Source organism: Acinonyx jubatus, chromosome E1 (genome assembly GCF_027475565.1).
Source record: "Acinonyx jubatus isolate Ajub_Pintada_27869175 chromosome E1, VMU_Ajub_asm_v1.0, whole genome shotgun sequence".
Classification (NCBI taxonomy): domain Eukaryota; kingdom Metazoa; phylum Chordata; class Mammalia; order Carnivora; family Felidae; genus Acinonyx; species Acinonyx jubatus.
Genome location: NC_069397.1, coordinates 55,416,791 through 55,443,277, shown reverse-complemented (window position 1 = coordinate 55,443,277; position 26,487 = coordinate 55,416,791). Strand labels below are relative to the sequence as shown.

At 46.7% G+C, this 26,487-nt stretch overlaps 1 protein-coding gene across 3 annotated transcripts; it reads right to left on the bottom strand.

The window, feature by feature from the left end:
* Window positions 1-621: 621 nt before the first annotated feature.
* Window positions 622-26,347, bottom strand: MFSD11 (major facilitator superfamily domain containing 11). 3 transcript variants are annotated; one of them, XM_027052143.2, is made up of 14 exons: window positions 25,921-26,347; window positions 25,467-25,637; window positions 24,856-24,911; window positions 23,223-23,330; window positions 22,210-22,289; window positions 21,995-22,091; window positions 20,720-20,778; window positions 20,085-20,229; window positions 15,212-15,252; window positions 7,749-7,814; window positions 6,228-6,353; window positions 3,268-3,442; window positions 2,214-2,349; window positions 622-1,243 (listed from the first exon to the last, which is right to left on the bottom strand). In XM_027052143.2, the coding sequence occupies exons 2-14, from the start codon at window positions 25,560-25,562 to the stop codon at window positions 1,079-1,081; spliced, it is 1,350 nt and encodes a 449-aa protein (XP_026907944.1). In that variant the 5' UTR covers window positions 25,563-25,637; window positions 25,921-26,347; the 3' UTR covers window positions 622-1,078. The 3 variants fall into 3 exon arrangements, with proteins under 3 accessions (XP_026907944.1, XP_014942290.2, XP_026907947.1); XM_015086804.3 differs by lacking the exon at window positions 25,921-26,347 and having other exon boundaries at window positions 25,467-25,914; XM_027052146.2 differs by lacking the exons at window positions 23,223-23,330; window positions 24,856-24,911; window positions 25,921-26,347 and having other exon boundaries at window positions 25,467-25,914.
* Between the last annotated feature and the right edge of the window lie 140 nt (window positions 26,348-26,487).

Below are 26,487 nucleotides of genomic sequence, written 5' to 3'. Positions count from 1 at the left end.
AAGCAGGCCAATCTAGAGAGACGGAAAGCACAGGAAGGTTTGCTAGTGCTAACCCAGGCAATGGGGAATGACTGCGAAAAGGCGTGGGGTTTCTTTTTGGGGTGATGAGAACGTTCTAGAATTAGATCGCGGTGATAGCTGTACAAACTTTGTGAATAGACTTAAAAAAAAAAACAACCCACGAAACTACACTTTCAAACGGTGAATTCCATGGTTTCTGAATCATATGTCGATTAGAAAGAAGCCGCAAGCAATCTCTCACGGAGGAAAGTTAACGTTTCCATTTAAGCGTCTCCCCAAATAGCCGTACGGCGTTAGTCGTGGTGTCTGCTCTCTGTGACGGGAGCCCTGCTACCACAGAACTGCTGTCGCTTTTTTTTTTTTTGCATTGCATCTTCTAGGACGATACTAGCCAAAATCCTCCTCTGGTAAATGTGTGTGTGTGTGTGTGTGTTTTCAATGCATTTTTGTTCATTTACACGTTAGATTCATTTTTAAGACTTTCGACGATTCTCACCTCATTTTATAATAACTAGCCAGTCCTTGCTATGAATGACAAGGTAGGACAACTTACCAAAACAAAACATTTAGGGAGGAAGAAAGTGCAAATCTTGTCAAAGATCCCACGCCAGCATCTCACGATTTATTTAAATGTCATTCCCAGACGCACATGTGGGGTGAGCATACGCTCCTATTATTACATAGTAGCACATACTCCATACCCAGCAAGGATCTTCATATGACATATGGCCTCGTATCCTGAATCGGGGCAGGATCTCTCAAAGAGAACAGGAGGGAAAAGAAAACATTTACATTCTCTAACATGATTATAAGGAACTTGAGACAGATGAACGGAAAAACAACATCTTTGAACAATTATAATGAACAGAACGAGTCCCCCTCGTTCTGCTTGCTTTAAATAGCTGATCTCTGTAAACTTGAATACCAACCCTGGCAGATCGAGCAGTCTTAATTCCTTGATTTTCCGTACTGAATACCGTCCAATACTCGGCGGCGACGACGGGTGGCTACGTCAGCCGGGCCGTTGTCCGGCTGTGCCGCCCGGAGGGGCCCCGGATCAGATACTTCGGTAGTCAGAGCCCCGGGCTACAATGGCAGCGGCATCCCACTCCACGGAGAAGAACGAGATAGTTCCAAAAAACCCAAATATCACCATGACCAGGAGTTGCCAGTGAAGGAGAAGGTAGTTACTGTAGAAAAATGCCACGGCTGCGCAAATGGACTGAGACAGAACAAGACGAGTCAGAAAATGCACACAGATGGCCCCACGGCGCCACAAGGAGCCCACCACCCTCCGCCCCCTGGCTTTCTTTCTGTGACCGGCGGCGCACCTGCCCTTCCTGCATCCAGATAGGACTTCATCCGTCACTAGCTCGCAAACACACACCACATACTCCCGCTGAGAGCTGTTACCAACCAAGTAAGCTGCAACCTGTCATTTAACGTAGTGTTTTGGGAGGTGCCTGGGTGGCTCCGTTGGTTAAGTGTCTGACTCTGGATTTTGGCTCAGGTCATGACACCAGGGCCGTGAGATCAAGCCCTGAGTCAGGCTTTGCGCTGAGTGTGGAGCCTGCCTAAGATTTTCTTTCTCTCCCTCTGCCCCCCTCTCTTGCTCTCCCTCTGTCCTCCCTCTCTCTCAAAAAAAAAAAAAAAAAAAAAAAAAAAAAAAAAATAGTGTGAGAAACTGAGTAATAAAATAATGTACATATGCAGCAGAAATATACTTGTCTATATGACAAAGGAATTTGGGTATCTAAGGCAGGAAGCCTCTCGTCTGAGCGGTAAGACCAGAGCGTAAAATGGGGCACCTGGGTGGCTCAGTCAGTTAAGCGTTCGAGTTTGGCTCCGGTCATGATCTCATGGTCTGTGAGTTCGAACCCTGCGTCGGGCTCTGCAGACAGCTCAGAGCCTGCGGCCTGTTTTGGATTCTGTGTCTTCCTCCCTCTCTCTCTGCCACTCCCCCGCTCATGCTCTCTCTCTTGCTCTCAAAATCAAACAAACAAGCAAACAAAACTTTAAAGACCAGAGTGTAAAATCTCTTAAATCACACTCCTCTCTGCCTCCTAATTCCAATCAGAAATACCTGACAGGCTGTCCCTGATTGTCATTTAAGAACCATTAAAAAAAACAAGGTTAAAAGCACTAAACAAAAAAGGGGAGTCCACTTAAGGCCAGTGTGGAGAAGAGATTACCTGAACAAACTTGAAGATCGCGAAGGCTGGAGCGCTGTCTTCCGAATAGAGAAACCCTAAGATGCTGAGCAGCTGGGTATTGAAGCAGCTGTCCCCAAGACCCAACAGGAAACTGCAGAAGATAGCGACCTCTTTGCTGCATAAAAGGAAAATGGATCCAGAATGAGCGTTCTGACCATACTTGCTGGAGCCATTTCAAGTGGAAAAGCCACTGCCCCACAAGAGCATCTCACTTTCAAGTTTTACGCACTATGGGACAAGAAGTAAATACCGGAGTCCCCAGAGTAAGAATTTATGCTCAGACACGCTCAACTTCAGGGTCTGGCAAACGCTGGTCAATTAACTCTTTGGGAGCAAACACTGTGTTTGGGCAGGGCCGGCCTTGGATGGTGGATCTGGACCCAAATGTCTACATCTACAATGAATCTGAGTTGATGGCAATACAGTAAGATCCTCAAAACGGACAAAACCAGCTATGCACGGACCGGACGGCCCACCCGGCTGGCCGATTACCCGTCTCCTCGCCACTCTTCACCACTCAGAAAGCAGACACATGAAATCACATCAGGTACTTATAGGCTCTTTCACAGATCAAGAAAAACATTTAGGTGCGTCGAAAGGTTAAAACCGACCATTTCAAAAAGAACTTGGGATTCTTCCTATGAGCTCCTGTTTAAACTAATTCTGGTTCACCATTTGACAGGTCACCTTATAAAGATAACAGATTTTCAGATCATGATTAACTTCTCCATTTTATAAATATCTAGCCACCCGTGACCTGCCACCCTTCCTTGAATTACCAGAAAAACGACAGTCATTGCGTGCCTGGGTGGCTCAGCTGGTTCAGCGGCTGACTTTGGCTCAGGTCATGATCTCGACGTTCGTGAGTTCAAGCCCCTCGTCGGGCTCTGTGCTGAGGGCTCAGAGCCCAGAGCCTGCCTCGACTCTTGTGTCTCCCTCTCTCTCTCTGCCCCTCCCCCACTTGCCCTCTGTCTCTCTCTCTCTCAGAAATAAACAAACATTAAAAAATAAAATAAAATGACAGTCACCATACCTGGATCTGATGTAAGCAGTACTATCCGTTCCTTCGACAGGAGCAATAGGGGCGTCCCCAGGCATGTTGAGAAATATCAAATAAAAAGCTATAAAATGCACCAGGATGCCCAACAACACAACTGGATTTCTACCAAAGCGATTATTCTTGCTCAGCAGGCCAAAGAGGCTTCCACCTACGGAGCCAATGACGTAGAGAACAGAAAAATTTAGTAAGTCAAAATTCTAATTCTTTGAAAAAAATAAACCGATAAACCAACAGCCGTTAATGAAGGGGTAAAGAAAGCACGGATACTAAAAATAAAAAATAACCGTTGAAACAGAAGAAATTTTAAACGTCAGAACCGACTTCTAGGTCAGTGAGGTAACAGGGAGTAGAGTAGATTTAACACCTGCCTAAAAAAATCCGAAGTAATAATTTTGAAGACACAAGCTATGAGGTGACAAAGGGGCAGTGATCTCTGAGATGGGGGAGGAAGCAAAGGAGGTGAACCCGGCTACTGCCCACCGGCTGGTCGAGAGAGAGGTTTAAGCTGGGCTGCAGGGAGGGGTGGGGAAGGCAGGTGGATCCCGCAGCCTCCCTGAGAGGAGGAGACCAGAGCTCAGGGTCTGGGGATACATGGGTGGCTATGGAGTTCCAGAACAGGCTATCATTAGGGAAAGCTGCCCAGAGGGACGACTCCAGAGACCTACAGAGGGTCCCCCCTGAGTCTTCCCTAAGTGCCGATCAGCACATAATGTGAGTAAATTAGCAGAGGCCCGCAAGAGAACCATCCAGGAGGGTTAGATGTATTAGCGCCCCGCCCTGGGCCAGGAATAGTGCCTCGTCCCCCCAGCCAGACAGGAAATCTTATGACTCACAGGCACTGGGTGTACACAGAAAGGTCTTCCCTCAGGAGCGAGGAATAATTAGCCCTCGTCTGAGCCCTGCTCTGGTCCTGTCCAACAAACCTTAAAAGCAAGCCCTGAAAAAGTCATACTGTTTCCAAGTAAACGAACTGTATAATGAATGGATAAGTAAAGTGTGATCTATCTATGCAACGAAATATTACCTAGTGAGAAAAAAAGGATGGAATACTGATATGTGCTAGGAAGTGGAAGAACCTTGGAAATGTTCTGCGAAATGAAAGAAGCCAGACCCAAAACACCATACGTTCTATGATTCCATTTCCATGAAGCGTCCCGAATAAGCAAATGTATAGAGAAAGGGGATTAGTGGTTGCCTGGAGAAGGGCAATAAGAATGTTCTAGAGTTAGAGGGTAGTGATGACTGTACACCCCTGTGAACATACTAGAAAATACTGCCCTGGACGCCTTAAGTGGGGGACATATATGGCATGAGTTATATCTCAAGAAAGTTGTGTAAAAAACAAAACAAAACCAAAAAAACCACCCCAGAACCGTCACAGATACTAGGATGAGCAGAAACATGAAAACAATTCATAGAACTGTATTCCCCATGTTCAAATACATCTAGATACCTGGTACTGTTCTAGGTGTGGGCAGCAAAGCAGGAAACAAAAAAACACTCAAGTCTGCTCTCTCCATAGTGTGATCCCCGTTGGCCATTCGAAGGGTCCTGTGTTTTTTTATGGTCTGTGTCTTTCCCCAAGGCCCTAAGTTTCACGTGGACAAGAAGTCTTTTATTCGTACAGTGGATGCAGTTATCTGATGAATCTGGGAAGTTCCTTGTACGTGACAACGTCTGATACACGGGTGAAGGTCTCCAACGACCTTTGCCCGATACGGAATAGCCGCACTTGTGACGGGCACCGGGGAGCTGAAGGGAAGCGTTCAGCCCCTACAGTGTACTCCTGAAACGAGTATGACACTGGATGTTAACTAACTGGAATTGGAAAATATATATAAAAAGAGGAATCCCTAGTGTGGCCCAGGAAAAACACACACTGGTCTTTGCCTTGTTCCCCCTTCCTCCCCGCTTCCTGGCACAGAGCTCCTAGAACCCTGTGGCTTTCCTCGGTGTCAGGCACGTTTTTCGTTTGTGCTCCCTCGTACCTCCCTTTTGACCGGACCAGAGCTTATGCGAATGAGTTGGTTCTTCAGGGGGTTTAGGGGTGGTGTAGCTAGCCGGCTTCAGGATGCCCGCTGGCTGCCAAAAGGACCAAGACTTGATCTGAGGGTTGGAATTTTCAGGGCCAGCCCCCAAGCTCAGGGCAGGTGAGGGGGGGTTGGAGATCCACTTCGATCGCCATTGGCCAATGATATCATCAACCCTGCCTCGCTGATGAAAAGTCATAAACACCCCTCAACGACAGGTTTGGGAAAGCTAGCCTGGTTGGCTGGTGGACGCATCCACGTACTGAGAGGGTAATGTACCCTGACTCCATGGGGACCGAGGTTCCCATGCTCAGAACCCTCCTGGACTTTGCCCCATGTGCCTCCTCATCTGGCTGTTCATTTGTATCCTTTATAAAAAGCTTTAACAGTAAGTACAGCATTTTCCTGGGGGCTCATGGGAACCTCCCAACTCATAGCCAAGTCAGACAGAAGTGCAGGTAGGTAGCCTGGGGACCTGGGACTTACAAGTGGCGTCTGAAGTGAGGGCGTCTTTGTGGGACTGAGCCCTCGGACCTGGGGAGTCGGACGCAAACTCCGGTACTTAAGAGTTAGAAGTGAATGATCTTGCCGGACATCCAGCTGGTGTCAGATTCAGAAGGACAAGAAAGTCAGGGATTCTGAGACATTTTCCCGAAGTGTCTTAAGAGAAGAAGCTGGGAGAGACTGGATGTGTTTTCCTATTTACGGCTCGGTCTGTGAATCACATGGCAACTGCCTCGTTTTAGAACAATGATAATAAAAAAACAAGGACATACCGATGTGAGTAGAACTAAGCAAGGAAACTAAAACACGAAGGCAAGGAAGTGAATGAAATACACTTACAGTATCTCTGATGACTACAACCAACGGGTTTAATGCGAAAACCCACAGTTTTAAACCAACCTAAAATTTCTCCAATGCCAATGAAAATGCCAGAAAGTCCAATGAGGCTTTTCTCTTCTGTCCCAAATTTATTTACAGCACCAATACACGTTCCGTAGACACCAGAGAAGAAAGTCAATTCCAGACCTTTGGAGGAAAAAAATCAGATTTAGTTACACATCTACAACCTCCGTTTCCTGGTTTTCTCCGCGGCTGGTGGCATTTGAGCTATATACGTATACGATAAAGTTCCCTCGGGGGACGGGTTACTCCCCCGTAGAGCCACAGAGCTGATGCAACGGAATTAGATGTTTAATATTTATTCTATTTCTCCGAAAAAGATGTTTATACGTACAATGCACATAAAGGCAAAACTAATCACTGGCACATTGCAGCATCTTTTTTTTTTAAAAAAACATGACAGCCCTTCAAAAAAAAATTTTTTAAATGTTTTATGTTTGAGAGAGCGCACGAGTGGGGGGAGGGGGAGAGAGAGAGAGGGAGACAGAAGATCCAAAGCAGGCTCTGCGCTGAGAGCGGCAAGTCTGAGGCAGAGCTTAGACCCATGAACTTCAAGACCACGACCTGAACCGAAGTCAGATGCTCAACCGACGGAGCCACCCAAGCGCCCCTGATGGCATTTTTTTAAAAGGAAACCGATTTCCTCATTCTTAAGACCTCAGAGCGCTCCATCTACTCTCAGGGTTAAGCCACAGAGCTCGTTCCATTTCATTAGAAAGTATATGGAATCTATACAAAGTTACAAGGATTTACCCATGGTTATTTTCCGGAGTGCTCCATTTTGCCCTAAAATCACTGGTTGGGATGAACCGGTTTTCAACCCCTGTGTAGACTTCTCCCACACTGAATTTGGGCTGACCCTGTGATATGCTTTCACCAATGAAATGCAGTGAAAGGGGCACAGGGCTTGTGCCAGGCCGAAGCATTAAGAAAAGCCTGGTCCTGGGGTGCCTGGGTGGCTCAGTCAGTTAAGCGTCCAACTTCAGCTCAGGTCACGATCTCGCGGTTCTGTTCATGAGTTCAAGCCCTGCATTGGGCTCTGTGCTAATAGCTCAGAGCCTGGAGCCTGCTTCAGATTCTGTGTCTCCCTTTCTCTCTGCCCCTTCCTCTCTCTCTCTCTCTCAAAATTAAAACATTTGGGGCGCCTGGGTGGCTCAGTCGGTTAAGCGGCCGACTTCGGCTCAGGTCATGATCTCGCGGTCCGTGAGTTCGAGCCCCGCGTCGGGCTCTGGGCTGACAGCTCAGAGCCTGGAGCCTGTTTCCGATTCTGTGTCTCCCTCTCTCTGACCCTCCCCTGTTCATGCTCTGTCTCTCTCTGTCTCAAAAAAATAAATAAATGTTAAAAAAAAAATTTAAAAATAAAAACATTAAAAAAAAAAAAAAAAGACCATCAGTAGAACTATTCAGCTGAGCCCCATCAGTGCACAGAACTGTGAGAATGAATAATACAGTGGTTGTTTTTGGTCCTCACGGGCATTATGCAGCAACAGAAAACCCAAACCCCGTCATGAAGCCCATTACCTGTATAAGCAGTTGTAATACTAAGAAGGAGCATCTCCCTGGTGACACATAACTTAAGAGACTTTCCTGTAAGAAAGAAAACAATTTAGGAGTACTTAACTAGATTTTACTTACTCAAACAAAAATTCTAAACCATTTACTCAACCCAAACACCCCTCATCGATAATGCCAGCAGACAAAAAACAGTGGGACAGGGGCGCCTGGGTGGCTCAGTCGGTTAAGCATCCGATTTTGGCTCAGGTCTGATCTCACCATTTGTGGGTTCGAGCCCCGTCTCGGGCTCTGTGCTGACAGCTCAGAGCCTGGAGCCTGCTTCAGATTCTGTGTCTCCGTCTCTCTCTGACCCTCCCCCACTCGCACTCTGTCTCTCTCTCTCTCTCTCTCAAAGATAAACAAACACTAAAAAAAAAAAAAGTGGGACAGAGGTTAATGATTCAGATGCTTAAGGGATGAACTACATCTGCCCTCTAAATAAAATGTTTATTTCAGCTGCGTAAATACATTCTAGAGTTGTGTTTTCCCCCACACACTCTCCAGCTCGGATTTCAAAAAACAACACGAAACGGAGAAAACAAATAGAATCAAACAAAACGAGACTTTCAACGGACTCGACTGAAGGTTAGGCTGAGTCCACGGCTGGCAAAGCGCTAATGTACCCGAGGAATTATCGCAGAGCGGCTTGAAGACTGGACTAGATCAGGGAGGGAGCTTTCTGAGCAGACAGAGGCTGCGACACCACTTCCTGCGATTCTCAGTTCTCTAGATCTGAGGACTGAAACTTTAGTTCTTCGTGTTTGTTTACGACCACTTTAATGTCTGTTTTTATGCTGTTCAACGCAGTTGAAATCTGCAACGGAAAATGCACGTCTACAAACTGTGTATTTTTTAAAATTTATTTATTGACAGAGAGGGAGAGAGAGAGAGGCAGAGAGAGAAAACGACCAAGCAGGGGAGGGGCACAGAGACAGACAGAGAATCCCAAGCAGGCTCCACACTGCCAGCACGGAGCCCAATGCAGGGCTCAAACTCACGAACCGTGAGATCATGACCTGAGACGACACCAAGAGTCAGACCCTGAAGTGACTGAGCCACCCACCCCGGTGCCCCACACAAACTGTATTTTAGCCGTATTTTTGAACCTGCTCACATTTCATAATTTAAGGCCAATGACCTAGCGTCTTCAATGAACAGTCAATCCAGGTTTTAGTTCTCGCTCAACAGCTGACTACAAACGTTACACAAGACACGTACGCACGGTCCCGAATGTCACCACCTGCAGAAGAGGATACCCTGTTCTCTAATTTCACTAAAATATGGTGAGACTAATACAGTGAGACATTTCACTACTTGCATGTATTTCCAGGAAAACTACACCATCAGTATGACGTTTAAAACAATTGTTTTCCCTTTTTTTAATGTTTTTCATTTTTTGAGAGAAAGAGACAGAGAGTGAGCGGAGGAGGGGAAGAGAGAGAGGGAGACACAGAATCCGAAGCAGGCTGCAGGCTCCTGGCTGTCAGCACAGAGCCTGATGTGGGGCTCGACCCCACGAACTGTGAGATCATGACCTGAGCTGAAGTCAGACACTTAACCAACTGAGCCTCCCAGGTACCCCTAAAACAATTATTTTTTCTAAGTTTATTCATTTATTTTGAGAGAGACAGAGACAGCGTGAGCAGGGGAGGGGCAGAGAGAGGGGGAGAGAGAGAGAATCCCAAGCAGGCTCCACGCTGTCAGCACAGGACCTGACATGGGACTTGAATTCACAAACTGTGTGATCATGACCTGAGCCACAACAGAGAGCTTGACGCTTCATCGACTGAGCCACCCAGGTGCCCCAAAACAATCATTTTTAATAAAAAATAATTATATTAGCAAAGCACATTCGTTTCTGAAAGATCGGAAGATTTAACAAAAAGAAATTTTAAAACATAATCCAGAATGATACCATAACAGCAGCTACATGTCATTACGCATTTGTCCCAACCTGTAAGAGGTACAACCTCCAAAAGCGTGCCCCCATGTGAGCTGTGGATTCAGGAGGATGACTGCGTGTGATCGCAGGTTCATCAACTATGCCACTCGGGTGGGGGAGGCTGCGCACAAGGGGGGGGGGGGCTATGGGAACTTTCCTCAGTTTTGCTGTGAACCTAAAATGGCTCTGAAAAATGAAGTTTACGAACAATAACAACAACAACACATCATCTATCTACAGAAATAGACACACCGATCCTAAAATTCACGTGGCAATTCAAGGGGCTCACAACAGCCAACACAATCTTGAAACGGAACAAAGTTGGAGGGCTCACGCTTCCCAACTTCAAAGCTTGACAGTAATCAGTGGATTACTGGCGTCAGGTCAGACACGTACGTCTAGAAATAAACTCTGCCGTATACAGTCAATGGGTTTTCAACACGGGCGCCGATACGATTCAATGCGGAAGAACCGTCTTTTCAGCAGGACAACCACGTGGCCCCATGCAGAATGAAGTTGGACTCCTCCCTCACAACGCACACGACAATGAACTCAGAATGGACCCTCCACCTGAAGGGAAGAGCTACAAGTATAAAACCCTTAGAAGAAAACACAGGAGCAAATCTTTGTGACCCAGGGGTCAGGCAAAACCTTCTGAGGACACCGAAGACACATGCAGAAGGTAACACAGATAAGTCAGCCTACGTCAAAAATGTAGGGCTCTTGTGGTTTAAGAGATACCATCAGAAAACGAAAAATCCATCGAAGGAATGGGAGAAAACGCTTGCAAATCACATATATATGAGATTTTTTATACGGAATATATAAAGAGTTCTTACAACTCAACAATAATAAAAAGACACTCCAATTAAAAGCTGGGAAAAGGACCCGAGTAGACGGTCCTCCAGAGACGTGATGCAAATGACCCGCAAGCATGTGAAAATATGCTCCACGTCCTTAGCCACTAGGGAAATGCAAATCAAAACCACAAGATGACACTTCGCACCCACTTGGACAGCTGTCAACAGAAAGATAGTAACTCAAGGACGTGCAGAAACCGGAAGCCTCAGACACTGCCGGTGGGAACGTAAAATGGTGCAGCCGCGCGAGAAAACATCTGCTGGTTCCTCAGAAGGCTGAACCCAGCGACCACGGGAGCGAGCAACCCAACTCCTACCAAGTGCATGCACGGAGATGTGCAGACGAACGTCCAGGCGAAAACCTGGACACAAATGTTCACAGCAGCGTGACTCGTGCCACCTACGAAGTACAAACAGCCCGTTGTTTATAACGCGCTAGAACACGGGCGAGCCTCGACACCATGACGCTGAGAGCCAGGTCACGAAAGAGCGCACATAGCATGACTCTATGCGTACAACGTACTGTCCAGGAGAGGCGAAGCTCGAGATGGAAAGTGGATTAATGGATGCCTAGGGTAAGGGACGGGGGGAGTGGGGAGGAAAAGGAAGTGACTGCTAATGGGTACAGAAATTCCTTCTGGGGTGGACAGGTTCTATAACCGTCTGTGGTTAGAGGTGCACAACTCTAGAAAGATACTAAATAGGACTGAATTGTACCCTTTAAGTGGCCGATCATATAGTGTGTGAATTATAGCTCAATAAAGCCATTCTATTAAGGAAAAAACCCCACAATCTAAATAATGGGTCTCCGTCCGGACTTAAAAGTTTTTTTAATAAAAACAAATTTTAAGGGGCGCCTGGATGGCTCAGTCGGTTGAGCGTCCGACTTCGGCTCAGGTCATGATCTCACGGTTTGTGAGTTCAAGCCCCGCATCGGGCTCTGTGCTGACAGTTCAGAGCCTGGAGCCTGCTTCGGATGCTGTGTCTCCCTCTCTCTGCTCCTCCCCCACTCATGCTGGCTCTCTCTCTCTTAAAACTAAATAAAGCTTAAAAAAATAATTAAACACAAATTTTACTGTATATGAGTATATATATATAGTATATGTATATATTATGTAGTGTATATATATATATATATATATATATATATATACACACACGTACACTATTTCTAAGTTTGTTTTCACATAAGAGAGCAAATATTTCCTAACATGCATCAAGACCATTTTTATGGCTAGGATAATCTGTCGTATAGATGTACAAAATGACGCCTTGTAGTTGAACATTTAAATCACTTACATAAACATCTTAGTAATTAAATCTTGACAAAAATGCTTAGTTATTTCCTGAGGATAATCTTATTCGTGGAATTGCTGGGGTAAAGGTACAAATATTTCTAAGGCTTCTGACACTTGCAGACAAATTGCTCTTCAGAAAATAATACGAATGGGGGCGCCTGGGTGGCTCAGTTGGTTAGGCAACCGACTTCGGCTCAGGTCATGACTTTGAGCCCTGCGTCGGGCTCTGTGCTGTGAGCTCGGATCCTGGAGCCTGCTTCGGATTGTCTCCCCCTCTCTCTACCCCTCCCCTGCTCATGCTCTGTGTCTCTCGATAATAAATAAATGTTAAAGAAAAAAAATTTAAAGAAAATAATACGAATGTGTATTCCCATCAGCAGCATGGTCTTATGCGTGTTAAGTACTCACCATCCATAATACAGATGATTATTATTTTTATCTTTTGAAATTTGATGGAAAACTTTCTTTTTTGATGGAACACTTTTAAATTTGCATTTCTTCTACTTAAACAAATATTTTCCCTGCCATTTTAACTCCGTTAGGTTGTTCTGATACACTGAAGTTTTACACTTTAAGCAACTTTAAAAGGGCATTCTTTTCCTTTATTGTCTGAATGACCTGTTTAAAAGGCATTGCCCTACCCAATTAGTCTCTTCAATTACTTTTGTGGTTTCATTTTTACATCGAATCCACCTGGAACGTTAGGATGTATAAAGTTTGAGTCTATATTTTTCTACACTGTCTGCTCCCTAACTTCGCTTAAGAGTTTCTTTTATTGTATTTATTGTATTGCGGACATGGGCCTCATTCTAGACTTTAGTTCTACTGCTCCTTCTACTCCAAAGTCTTCAAATGAATTCACAGAATTTAACATTTATTAGGGAAAGTCCTTTTTATTTTTATTTTTTTTACTTTTAGAGAGCGAGCAAGCTTGAGTGGGGAAGAGGGGAGAGGAAGGAGGAGGGAGAGAGAGAGAGAGAGACAGAGAGAGAGAGAGAGAGAATCTTTAACAGGCTCCATGCTCAGCACAGAGCACAACGCGGGGCTTGATCCCACCAACCTTGGGATCATGGCCTGAGCCCAAATCAAGAGTTGGGTCGCTCACCCAGGCGCCCGTTAAATCCTTTTCAAAAATTCTCTTGGCTATTCTTAGACATTTATGCTTCCAAAGGGACTTCAGGATTGTTTCTTCAAGACCAAGAAATACATTTTTAAAAATTTCAATGATGTGTTCTAGAATCCCATTAAACATACACGTCCAGCTGAGGAATGAAGTGCTTTTTAGATGAACAGAAACCGTTTCTGCCCCCCATTCATCACAGCATCAACTGAAGGCATCTGATGAGTAAACAACGGATGACAGATGACTTAAAGCTTGGACACTCTTCTTCTTTCTGTGCTCTCTCTGGCTTCCGCGCCACCTCGTTGCCTCCCGCTGCTCCCCAGGAACCGGCTCCTCAAACCGCCTGCCCTGTAGCACCTTTCTGGCTGCCCCTCCTTTCTCCCCAAACTAGATGGCACAACATCCCATCAGTCCTGAACCCTGCTCAGCAACCAACTAGTTCCATGACGAAACCGTGTGGTCCTAATCGTGTTCGCGCCTCATTTTACAGACAGGCTGAGGCAAAGTCTGTACATCCGGGAGAGACATCTTGAATCTAGTGTCAACAGGCAGCCAGGGAGAGGGGGGCTGCATCGAGCCTCACCCAAGGCTGGACGGAACATCCCATAAGCCTGAAGATCACCCAGGCAAGCCCCTTTCCCTCGATTCCGTGGCTCGCCAAGTTAGCCATAGGGGGCTTTCTGGGCCCCGGATCACAAGAAGGGAGTATCTACGAAGGGGCTCGCTAAAACATATTAAATGCCATCATCAATGGTTCAGTTGTGACTTCTGTGGGTTTAGCTTGAGTCCTTTCCCCTCCGGCCCCTCTGATCGATGGTGGCGCTCGTGACAAGTTTCTAGGTCTGCAAAGCTGAGAGTCAGACCTCTGACTGCAGTGACCTCCCATCCTGCTGGGGGACAGGCAGGCTACATCCTTTCTTTTTTTTTTTTTTTTTCAACGTTTATTTATTTTTGGGACAGAGAGAGACAGAGCATGAACGGGGGAGGGGCAGAGAGAGAGGGAGACACAGAATCGGAAACAGGCTCCAGGCTCCGAGCCATCAGCCCAGAGCCCGATGCGGGGCTCGAACTCACGGACCGCGAGATCGTGACCTGGCTGAAGTCGGACGCTTAACCGACTGCGCCACCCAGGCGCCCCTTTATCCTTTCTAATTATAATGGGTAGCCCGAGTTGTAATTACGAACGCGTTCCCGAGATGTAAGAAATACGTACAATAAAAGCCTGATTAAACAGCCTTAACAATAATATGCTATATATTCAAAGCTCAGAATATCACACCCCATAAGCCCTTTCTAGAAAAGGAGACTACAGGAATTGCTGGCTAAAAGTTGGGTTCTTTCGGTCATCTGACTTAGGCCATGGCCGATTCGACCAAGAATTTGCACCCTGGCCCGAGGCAACCTGTCGGCTGGCCACAAGCACAGAAGAGCCTAAGGCCCAGGGTCCTAACTGAAACAACGTGGCCCCCAAAGGCTGCTCCCTTCTAGTGGCCCCAAAAGGCTGCTCCCTTCTAGACGGCGTCAGACTCTCCTTGGGAGACAAAGAGGCTGCGAGGGCTCCAGGCAGAAGCAAAGGACTGGCCCACATCAGGCCTTATTAGAATCGGAAGCCGCGTCTGCCGCTTTCTGAAGGAGGCACAAGATGACCGTTATGGGATATCACTGGCTTTGCCGGTCACACCCTCTGGACTCCGATCCCAGCTCGGCCGCATCCTAGCTACTTGACCTTGGGTAAATCATTTCTCTGAGCCTCGGTTTCCTCTTCCATCAAATGGAGAGAATGACAGGCATGCGCTATATGACACAGAACTGTCGTGAGGAAGGACACGACGTGAACACGCAGGGAGGCCTGGCCGGGAAGAGCCCTCCGCGGAGGAGCACGACCCCGCCGACTCGGTTGAGGGGACGGCCCGTGTGTCCTCGCCTCCGGCGTGGAGCTCCGGCCCCCCCCCCCCCCCCCCCGAGCGCTCTGGCCCTCCCCACGCCACCCCTGCAGGGCCCCGTCCACCCCGCCCCCTCCCCCCCCCCATTCCTGTTCCAGAGGCACTGGCTGAGAAGACTAGCACGCTCCGGGGCGGCATACCTGGAGACACGGAAACACTGGGGGATCGTCAATCCAAAGTTAGCGGGGGGAGGGGGAAAGGCAAATGTCACAGTTGTCCCTGAACAGCTCTGGCATTTCAGACCCAGTGTTTTCTAATACTTACTAAACGCGTCTACTGCCTTTGCCATGGTGTTCTGGGCAGACCTGAAAACATAAAAACAAGAGATCAAAGTGATTTCCCCTGAAAGATGTAAAGGGAACAAAACAGCGATCGCGTTTTCACCGACGTTTGTCACAACACCGTCCTCTACGAGGTCTGGCAGATATTTCCGTTGCCACACAATATGGGACCCTGTCCTCACTGCAGAGGACGAGGGGAGAGCGTCCAAACCCGATTCTCTCATGCTAAATCTGTGGCTCACATCCACACACGTCCTGTTCAGAAAGGATACTTCAGGCGGGACAGAAGTCTCCCCACCCTGCTATTTTCATACTGTAAAAACAACTAGTAAAAATTCAATTTCCCTCCACTCTACTTTGTTATTTTTGAGACAGAGAGAGGGGGACAGGGAGGGAAAGAAAGAGCACAAGCAGGGGAGGAGCAGAGAGAGGGGGAGACACAGAATCTGAAGCAGGTTCCAGGCTCTGAGCTGTCAGAACAGGGCCCAACATGGGGCTTGAACCCACAAACTGTGAGATCATGACCTGAAGCGTCCGAAGTCGGAAGCTTAACCGACTGAGCCACCCGGGTGCCCCCACTCTGACTACTTTAAATTTTTTTTTTTTTACGTTTATTTATTTTTGATAGAGAGAGACAGAGCACAAGTGGGGGAGAGAGAGAAGGAGAGAGAGAGAAGGAAGAGAGAGAAGGAGACAACAGAATCCGAAGCAGGCTCCAGACTCCGAGCTGTCAGCACAGAGCTCAACATGGCGTTCCAACTCAGGAGCCATGAGATCACGACCTGAGCCGAAGTCAGACGCTTAAATGAGTCGCCCAGGTGCCCCATACTTTTCTGGCACCTTTAAATAATAATATATTTTTAAAGTTTTTATTTATTCATTTTGAGAGAAAGTGCGAGCAGAGGAGGGGCAGAGAGAGAGGGAGAGAGCGAGAATCCCAAGCAGCTGCTCCACGCTGTCAGTGCAGAGCCCGATGTAGGGCTCAAACCCACGAGCCGTGAGACCATGACCTGAGCCAAAGTCGGCCACTTAACCGACTGAGCCACCAGGCACCCCTTTAAATAACATTACTTACAAAAAAAAAAAAAAAAGAAGAAACCTCATGGAGATCCAGTTGACTTATATAAATGAATTACTGACACAAAAAAGGTAGTCTGTTCTAACGGACAGGAAAACCTCTTTTTTCACCATAAAAACACGTGCCTTGCCTGGAGGCAAACACTCTTCAGATTCCAAATAACTGATAGGACGCTTGTAGATGGATAGGCTCGGATGTAGGATTTTAGTATTTTACGTTTCAGTACCCAAATAAGTAGGAACTGATTTATATACTCTCTAGCCTGTTACAATACAAGCGAGCCAGCCAGCACTCGGGTGCAAATCAATGACCTATTAAAGGAAGCCATTTCTAGTAGAATTCTGAAATAAGACAAACCCCAGGTCCTGCAAGGAACGGAGCGGGCAGAGTACGATCACTGCTAACCCCTCTCAAACCCTTCAACACCTTCCCATCTCATGCCCAGCCTACCTCTTTAAGGTCCTGACTTTGAAGAGTAGCAGAACGGGTCACCCCAAAACATGCCGCTTTGGTACACTGATTATGTCGAGCGGTAGGCACGAGAAAAACAGCACATGGGGGGACAGGCTTTCTCGGAACTTCCCTCATCTGCCTAAAGACAGATCCTCTAGAAGGAACCCAAATGCTATAAATCACCTCCAGAAGTTTCATCACATAGGGAAGATGGACTCTTGTCACCAGAGGGGAGACCAGACATGGACAGCTTGTCACAAACTACGTCTCCCATCTATTCTTGCAAAGGTCCGCTCATCCTTCCGAGAAGTCATTTACTCTGCCCTAAGACGCCTCTATCCTCCTCCCCTTTCCCGATTTAGACGGGTATTTAATGCCTAAATTCTGAGCCATCCTGGGAAATCACTCATTTCCCCCTGGGGTTTCTTCACGTATACACGAGCCATACGTGTTAATAAGTTTCTGATCGCTTTTTTCCCCTTGTTCATCTTTTATTACAGGGGTCTCAGCTAAGAACACGAAAGAGCGGAGGGAAAATGGTTTTCCGTCCCTACGTCTTAAAAGTTACCTTCTCAGCCTTCTCTGGCAACTCCATCTACAATTTTACGTGTATGTCGTATCAATTACATACACGTAACTACTGTATCCTAGAATTGCGAGGCATCCCCGCCCCCCCACCTCAAGCCCATGCTTCTGTAGCCTGCTCTGTTTTAGATTTCTATTTTCTCATCCTGGATTGCTAAGAGGTACAGGATTCTCTGGGAGGAGGGTGATAAAAACGTTCTAACATTGGTTGTGAACCTCGAGATCATGACCTGAGCCGAAGTCAGACACTTAACCGATGGAGCCCCCCCCGCAGGCGCCCCTCCTTCAGTGGCTTCCAATCACACCCAGAAAAGAACCCGCACTCCTGTCGCAGCTTCCCACAACGGAATCCCTGCCTGCTGCAGACCCTCGTACCTCTACTCCCTCCCCGGGCTCACTCCCACGGGCCTCCCTGCAGCCCTCGCACCCACCACACCCTTGTCTACCACCCGGTCTTGGCAATCAGTGGCCATCAGCTGATCCTCCCTCCTCCCCAGTCAGGCCGCAGGGAGCCACCCAGCTCCCCACCCCCAATCCCCTTTCACTGCCTTCTTAGCATTTCCTTTGCGGTTTTACACACCTGGAGTCTACACCCCCTCTAAAATGAAGTCCCTCCAGACCAGGGACTTCTCGGTCTTGCTCGCTGCGGTATCCCTCAGGTTGAGAGGGGGGCTGGCAGAGAGTCGGTGCTGTTTATAGACTAGAGACAAGGAAGCTGCAAGTTGGGGAGACGCTTCAGGAAGAGAAAATGCTAAAAAGGCTGATCGGCACTCCTCAGTACTGTGCCTTATCAGATCCTCCATCGGGGAAGTTCCCTAGAAAAAGGGAGGGGATTCTTTTTGTCGGCACAGCACGCACAGCTGACATTTGCTAAAAGAACAGGTGTTCAATTTTCGCTGAATCTGCGGCGTTTACGTTCATAGAATCTCCAACATCTATCAGTTTATGCTTGGCATATACATATACAGTTTACGTTATACGTACACGTTATACATATAAGTGCATATGTACACATACACACGCATAAATACACGTGTTCAAACCAAGGTCACGCCTCTCTTTTGCTTTAAACAGTGAAATTTTGAGTGCTTAATGAACTGATGACTGGAGAGGTTTAGGCCTTTTGGGAATTAACAAGGCAGCACAGAACGCCCCGTGCAAACGTTCTAACAATACAGGAAGAGCGATAAGGCAATCTTCACAATTTACTGACTCACACACAAAGCAAAACGAGCCTGGCAAAGATTTCTCATTTCCTTCTCCTCCAACCTGGATGGTACCTGCAGAGAAATTGTCTGTGATGTTTTCGTTTTACTTATAACTGAAATATGCTCAAGTTAATTTACTGTTTGTAGAAAAACACAAGGCCATTTACTTGTTTCCCCACTGGGACCACCCTGGGGAAGACCACCTACCAGTATAGGTTAGCACAAAACCAGGTACCTCAAGTAAGAGACTAGGTACATGTGCCACAGGAATGGGGGAATTTTAGGGGTTGGACCACGCAAACCGTAACTGAGGGCAAAAACTGTCTCCAATGTAACTTGATAAGGCTGTTATCTTTGCACATTAAAACACACGGGACACCGGCTGAACTGAAGGAGGAAACTGAGACCCAGAGGAACTAAGGGGATTATTGCTACCGTCCAGGGTCATATAACTTGTCAGCCGCAACCTGGGATTGGGCTCAAATCCCCTGTATGCTCTCCCCCTCCCTCTTCTGCCTCTCCCTTCCTTCTCCTCTTCCCTTCCTCCTCCCCAGAGCTACCCTTTATCTTCATTCTCTTGGCTTTAAAACTCTTTCCTCAGGGCACCTGGCTGGCTCAGTCAGTACAGCCTGCAACTCTTGATCTCAGGATCTCAGGGTCATGAGTTCAAGCCCTACATTGGGCATGGAGCCTACTTAAAAAAATAAATAAATACAAATACAAATGAAACTTTTTCCTCATGTCTGCCCAATGTTGGATTATCAGTTAGGACTACGAAAAGGTTACTAATCCCAAAACTAGCTCTACTCAAAATATATTTTTGGGGTACCTGGGTGGCTCAGTCAGTTAAGTGCCTGACTTTGGCTCAGGTCACGATCTCACAGTTTGTGAGTTCGAGCCCCATGTAGGGCTCTGTGCTGACAGCTCGGAACCTGGAGCCTGCTTCAGATTCTGTGTCTCCCTCTCATTCTGCTGCTCCCCTGCTCATGCTCTGTCTCTCTGTCTCTCTCAAAAATAAATAAATATTGGGGTGCCTGGGTGGCTCAGTTGGTTAAGTGTCCGACTTCGGCCCAGGTCATGATCTCACGGTTTGTGAGTTTGAACCCCATGTCGGGCTCTGTGCTGACAGCTTGGAGCCAGGGGCCTCCTTTGGATTCTGTGTCTCCTTCTCTCTCTGCCTCTTCCCTGCTTGCGCTCTGTCTCTCTCTCTCTCTCTTAAAAATAAACATTAATAGGGGTGCCTGGGTGGCTCAGTTGGTTAAGCGTCCAACTTCGGCTCAGGTCATGATCTCGCGGTTTGTGAGTTTGAGCCCCATGTCGGGCTCTGTGCTGACAGCTCGGAGCCTGGAGCCTGCTTCGTTCGGATTATGTGTCTCCCTCTCTGTCTCTGCCCCTCCCCCGCTTGTGCTCTGTCTCTCAAAAATGAATAAACGTTAAGAAAAAAATTAAAAAAATAAACATTTATATGTACACGTATACGTATACGTGTTTTTGGTTTTTTCTAGATAGAAAGGAACATGCCAACTTCTTACTCGTTGACTTCCAGGTCCTGGTCATCAGAAGACTCATCTTCTCCCAGGACATTTTCAGACTCTGGTTGCCGAATGAGAAAGAAAAGAACTGTCCCCACCAGGCTAATCACTGTCAGGGCAATAAACACTGTCCTTCGGTCACTCTCTGGAGAAAAAAAAAGAAGAAAGCAGATAACACCAACCGCGCACAACTTCAGAGTCCGCATTGTGTTCAGAAGCTGTTTATGACCATCCAAACATTTCCTCGTTAAATGTTTACTTTACTGCGTTAGCGAAAATCTCAAATAAAGAACTAAATAGAATACCTCCACCTTTGTCTTTCAGTTAAAGGAACACCAGTAAGCCAAAAGAAAACCAGCACAAGCATTTTAATCATACTCTGTAGCCAAAGAAGCGTACAAAAGTCTAACATTATGGTCATACACAGCATAACCTTCTGTACCTCGAGATGCTGCTTGAGGCACAGGCCACGCACTAAAATCCTGGCTTAACACAAGGAAAAAAAGTTACTAACAGGTAAAATCTGAGAGGACTTCAGGCAGCACGGTTCACTGCCACGGTATGAACAAAGCAATAATGGATACTTTGTGGATGTATTCGAACATGTCTAAATACAGCAAAGTGAATAAACAAACCTGATATTTGAGTTTTCCCTTGCCAAGCAAAATATATGTAGAGATTTCCAAAGAACAAGCTGGGGGAAGAAAAGGGAGAAGAGGATGTTGAGGACTTATTTCCATATTTACAGTTTTTAAAGCAATGTTTCCATTATTTGTTAAAAAGGGGGGGGGCATATATAATTTTAAAAGTAGCTACCTGCCTGGATCATTATCGACGCCACCTTGACCCTGTTCTGAAAACTGTCAGTGACCCAGATGGAATTCAGTCTCCTCCCACGTGACAGTAACCTGATTCAGAACCACCCTACAAAGACTTGACTCGCTCTGAAACATGTGATTTATTGGCACTCTGGAAATGACTATGTGGAAGCAGGCTTATGCTACTTCTCAAATCCTGTATTTTAAAGAATCTCCAAAAAAAAAAAAAATCCATGATTTAGTCACCTGCATCTAATCAGATGCTTTACTTAACATACTTTCCTGGAGAAAGAACCTTTCGCTTACACTCCGGTTTCTTAACATACGCCCCCCCCTTATACTAAACATCTGCATTTGTGAAACCTTACCAACACCCCAATTTTGGGTGATACCCATGACGGTAAATCCTCAGGACAGATTCCATGATAAAATGACTGGTTTTGCTTTCTACTTAGGAAATATATAACATGCTGTATGTTGCTCAGTGTTGATATAATTGGACTCACTTTTGAAGTGTTTTAAATAAAACGTATTTATTTTTCAGTGACTCTACACCCAACGTGGGACTTGAACTCACAACCCTGAGATCAAGAGTTGCATGCTCTATACTGACTGAGCCAGCCAGGCGCCCCTCACTTTTGAATTTCAACATACTTGTTAATAGCTATCAGGTGTAGCTCAGTGGGAAGGCCATGGTCTTTGGAATCCACATAAGGATGGCTTACATCAGATCAGTTACTGCACTTTTAAGCCTCTGTTTTCTCATCTGTAGAACAGAGATAATACTTTCTGGTGTCATGAGGTGGTGAGGATTACTGAAGTTTAGTCACGAAGCCAACAGTCCCTGCCTGAAATATAGCAGGCGCTGAATACGTTATGGTTAGTATTGTTTTCTATTTACTCGTCACGCATTACAATGAGGTAGGTCCGTGCGTTTTATGTAATTCCGTAACATTTTAAATTTGAATCATATGCAGCTACAAACTCAAGCCATGTTAACACGGAGGGTCTGAATTTTCAATGCCACAAAGATCTAAAAACTGGTGTGGCAAAATAATTAAAGGACAGATTAAGCTCCAGAAGGACTATTACCTAGATTGTAAGAGTGCCCAGAAGATTCCACTGTTTCTCCCAATAGTGTGCTCATCTGAATTTATTGTCAGGCAATTTCCTTGTGCCGTCCAAAGCACTGAAATTCAAACCGAAAGGGTGTCGAGAGCATGTCATCGCTTAGCTTTACGTACTAAACACAGGACACTCTTAGATAAATCCCAGAAGACAGAGAAAATAAGCACCAAGATGCTTACCAGCAGCTGCAATCCCAATGAAGACAGAGGCTGTGTAGAAGGACCATGGGAAAGGCTGGATAAAAACGGCAATGTACATGCTAAAATATAACAGGTCAACGTATTACAGTCCAACAACACCTTAAACAGAATGCCAAGTATGCCTTCTAGGGATCGATTTTGAGGATTCTCTCTCTCTCTCTCTTTTAACTCAACCTGTAAAGGACTTCTCCAACGTGGGGGAAAAAGGGACAAACGTGACCTACTCATTTTTTTTTGTTGTTGTTGTCTTTTAATTTTTGAGAGAGAAAGAGACAGAACGGGAGCAGGGCAAGGGCAGAGAGAGAGAGAGAGAAAGGGAGACACAGACTCCAAAGCAGGCTCCAGGCTCTGAGCGGTCAGCCCAGAGCCCGATGTGGGGCTAGAACCCACGGACCGTGAGATCGCGACCCGAGCCGAAGTCAGACACAACCAACTGAGCCACCCAGGCGCCCCGTGACCTACTCATTCTTAATTTACGGTTTCAAGTTTGTAAGATCAGACACTTGAACGAAGGTTTGCAGTCGGCCTCTGCCAACTGCTTAGCGCGTGCTGGGACTGTAGTTCTGCAACCCAGAAAAAAAGCTTAGTTCTTTCATTTGAACGAGATCTCTTTCACAGAAAGAGACTTTTGGATACTGTTTTGATTAATACTAAAACAAAAGGAAATACGCACATGTCCCAGGACATTTAAACAACATGGTACCCCAGGGCATCAAGGAGAGAACCAAATCCCTAAAATACTGCCTGTATTGTATGTAATCCAAGTGGGCAGATTCTTTTTTTTTTTTTTTTTAAGATCTTTTTTTTAAATTTAAGTAATCTCTACACCCAGAGCGGGGCCTGAACTCACAACCCCGAGATCAAGAGTCGCACATCCACCGACTGAGCCAGTCAGGCGCCCCCAATTTGGCACATTCTTGTCAAATATTTCCTACGTGTTTGAAAGGTGCTGAAGGTGTTTGGGTGATATGAAAGAAAATCATACTACTCACCTGTAAAATAAACCACTTGCAAACATAGAGAGCTGAGGTCCTACAATGGCAACCACTGATGGTGTAATCAAATTTGAAGCTGAGAACACTCCATAAATAATTGCCATGCTGTGCACATAACACATAAAAGGAAAAAACAAAACCCTTGAATCGCTGTCTCAAAAGTGCACTTTTTCAAATCTACTTAAAGTGTATGGGTTTTTTTTTTGACATAAGCATCCATTTCTTTAGTTACAGTTACTAATAATTCTCTCATTAAGCTGCATCTCATAATACAGTTTTCACTTATGCAAAATCTTGGGAGTCTCATCAAATTTCTCTTGGAATCAGCTTGCCCTGGACAGTAGTTTTTAATGCCCTGGTAAATTGTAATAAAAGCTAGCAGCGTGCCAAGTGTTTTCCATGTTTTCTTTACTAAACCTGACAGCTCTGTGAAGACAGTATTATTATTACCCTCATTTTACAGAAAAGAAGACCGGAACACAAGGGGGTTAAGTTACTTGCCAAAAGTCCAGCTGGATAGCTGGTGAAGGGTTGGAGCCAAGACGCCATCCCTGGTAAGCTCATTCCAGAAGCCCTAGTCAACAGCCTGCTCTACACACTTAGCTTACAACTCCTGGCAACAGCATAAAATTTCTCTGTTATATAAATAACAAGCACCGAGTTATCACTTGCTTAAATTGGAACTTATTTAACTCAATCTAATGACCTCACTTGAACATCATTCAGCTACCGGAGACCCGGCCCTAGTACGTGTGTCTTGCAGCAAAGTACGATTGAAACCATTTTGAGGGTCCTCAACTCATTTACTAGCCTCTATTCATAAACCCAAAGTAAATTACTCTTTGGCTTCCATGAACCTCAAACAGCAAGCGTTCTTTGGAATGTACACGAAGAGAGAGCGCTACAAAAAAAACTAGGGTATTATTAACCACTGAGAAAAATGGACATTAACATTGCTTTAGTCTCAAATATCATATGGAAGATCCGTTTAGGATAGATAATAAAGAACCAAATGATAAGAGTTATGGGGGAAGGGGGTGTTGGTCATCACCTTAGAGTTAATTACAAAGAAATTAAGAAACCCGTATGCGTTTATATCCACATATGCGTTACATTCCCCGCTTGGATCACAATGAAGGTCTTTTCATTTTTTTGTAAAATCGGGACTAAACACCTTAACAGAAATTTAAAAGCTCCTGATGGCAGCATGTTAATCATTATGAAATTACAAAAACAGGAGGACCAAATGTTTCAAGAGTCGTATAAAACATCCTCCGTTTAGGATTGAGAAGACATAATTAACGACCATACTTGAGTGTTTATTAAGTGCCAGGCACTGTGCCAAGAGCTTTACACGCGTCATCTGAGCAAGGAGATTGGGCTCACAGACAGAAGTAACTTGCCTAACATAAGGCAGTGATTAAGTCATGAAACCAGGATCTCAGACCTAGTACGAAATTCTACGTGAAACCTAGACTCATCACCTTTATCCTATTATGTTCTCCCAAACAGCCCAGGGGCAGAGAAAAAGCAATCTCTACCAGTTCAATCACAACGTTACTGCCGGAGATTCTAAGATTCAGGTAACTGCCGTAGTATATAAAATATAGCCGATCGCACGGTACAGTACCTGGTGTATCCACTGCCGTGAAAATCTGTGCTATTTAAGCTCCTGATGACAGTTTGCTGTGTGGAAGATAAAGCTAATCAATGAAAACACTTTGCAGTCTCCCTCCCCATCCCCACCAAAGTTTGTGTCCAAGAACTGAGAACGAAGTACTCAGTAAAATAAAATTCGGGATGCACCATGCCTGAATACTGAAAGTCAACTATGAGAGATGAAAAGGACTGCAAAACAGGAAAAGGCAAACCGATGACAGGGAAGGGGGCAAAGAGCAGCTGTAACTATGCCTTAGTACTAGTACCGGTAGTAGTACCAAGTATTCTCCCAGTACTAATGCAAACCTTAATACAGACAAGAAGTAACAGGTCAACACATACAGACCCCAAGTCAGATCAGAGGAAGACCATACTGTTTAACACCCCGTCCCGATACCCTATTATTAGCAAGAAATGTCTGACACATCAAATTAAACTTAAGCATAAAAACGAGGAAGGGTAGGGCAGAAAAATAAAAGGTGTCGTTTAAGCGCGCTGTCCGATGTAATTAACGTTTATCATCATCTTTGGAACGCGTTTATGGTAGGCACTTCAAAGGAGGGAGAACAGATCCCGACTCACCGCCACATTTCCACAAGTTTGAAAGGCGGTGAACATAAACATAAAGGCAATTCCTAAAATAATAATGTTGAAAAGCTTTTTGGATTCCGGGGACATTTTGGCTCAACTCTGCCAGAGGTCAGCAGCGGCCCAGGGCGGTCGGCTCTCCTCGGGGCGAACCCACTGACGATCCTGGGGAAGGAAATGAGGCGGTGAGAAGAGCGGACGGATCCAGGAGCAAGGCTGCCGAGCTGTCAACTTCAGTTCTCGGATCGGAATCCCCGGCCGAGGGTGAAGTTGTCCCCACGGGCAATCAGGACGTTCCTAGAGTCCGATCCGAGTATGGACGAGCCCAACACTCGGAGAAGTGCCAATAACGTCGCTGCTCCAGGTTGAGGGGCCCGCGAGGGGGATTAGGGGGCCACGGCCGAGGTGCAGCGGCCGGCGCGGCCCCGCCCGCCCGGCCCTGACTCACCTCGGGCCACGCGACCCGGTCACCTGACCGCAGCCTCGGCGCCGGCCGCTCGGCCCGCTGGGAAATGTAGTCCTGCGCGGCCCGAGACGGGTAGGGCGCGCCGGGAGGGGAGCGGGGCCGAGTCCGCGCGCCCCAGCGGAGGAAGGGCTACAAAGCGGAACCCGGCGGAGGAGTCGGGAACTGCGGAAGGGAGCCCGGAGGGCGACGGGGCCGGGTCTGAGAAGGCTGGAGACAGCGGGGCAAACGGGGGCGGGGGGAGAGTCCCCCCTCTCCGAGAGAGGCGAGAACGTTCCGCGGGGGCCGGAGCAGAAAAGCTGCGCGGCGCTCGGATACGGGCATGGAAAGGAGGCGGAGCCTAGAAGGGGAGCGCTTCCTGCCCCAACTGCGGGCGAGCGCCCGTCCGGCCTCGCTGCCGGAAAGAGCGTTTCGCGGGCTTTCCAACCGCTCGCCAATTCCGCTCCCCCCTCCCAGCAACAGTGACTCCGCGCTTTTCGGCCCGCCCGCCGGGCTCTGCGCAGGCGCGCCGGACAGGGGCGGGGCGCGTGGCCGCGGCGCGGCGGGGCGGGG

Coding starts and splice junctions, on each gene's coding strand:
- MFSD11 (XM_027052143.2), bottom strand. CDS start 25,562: ATGTCCCCGGAATCCAAAAAGCTTTTCAACATTATTATTTTAGGAATT. Junction 6,354..7,748: donor TATTACAACTGCTTATACAG/GTAATGGGCTTC, acceptor TTTCCTCCAAAG/GTCTGGAATTGACTTTCTTC. Junction 1,244..2,213: donor CGATCTTCAAGTTTGTTCAG/GTAATCTCTTCT, acceptor GTTCTGTCTCAG/TCCATTTGCGCAGCCGTGGC.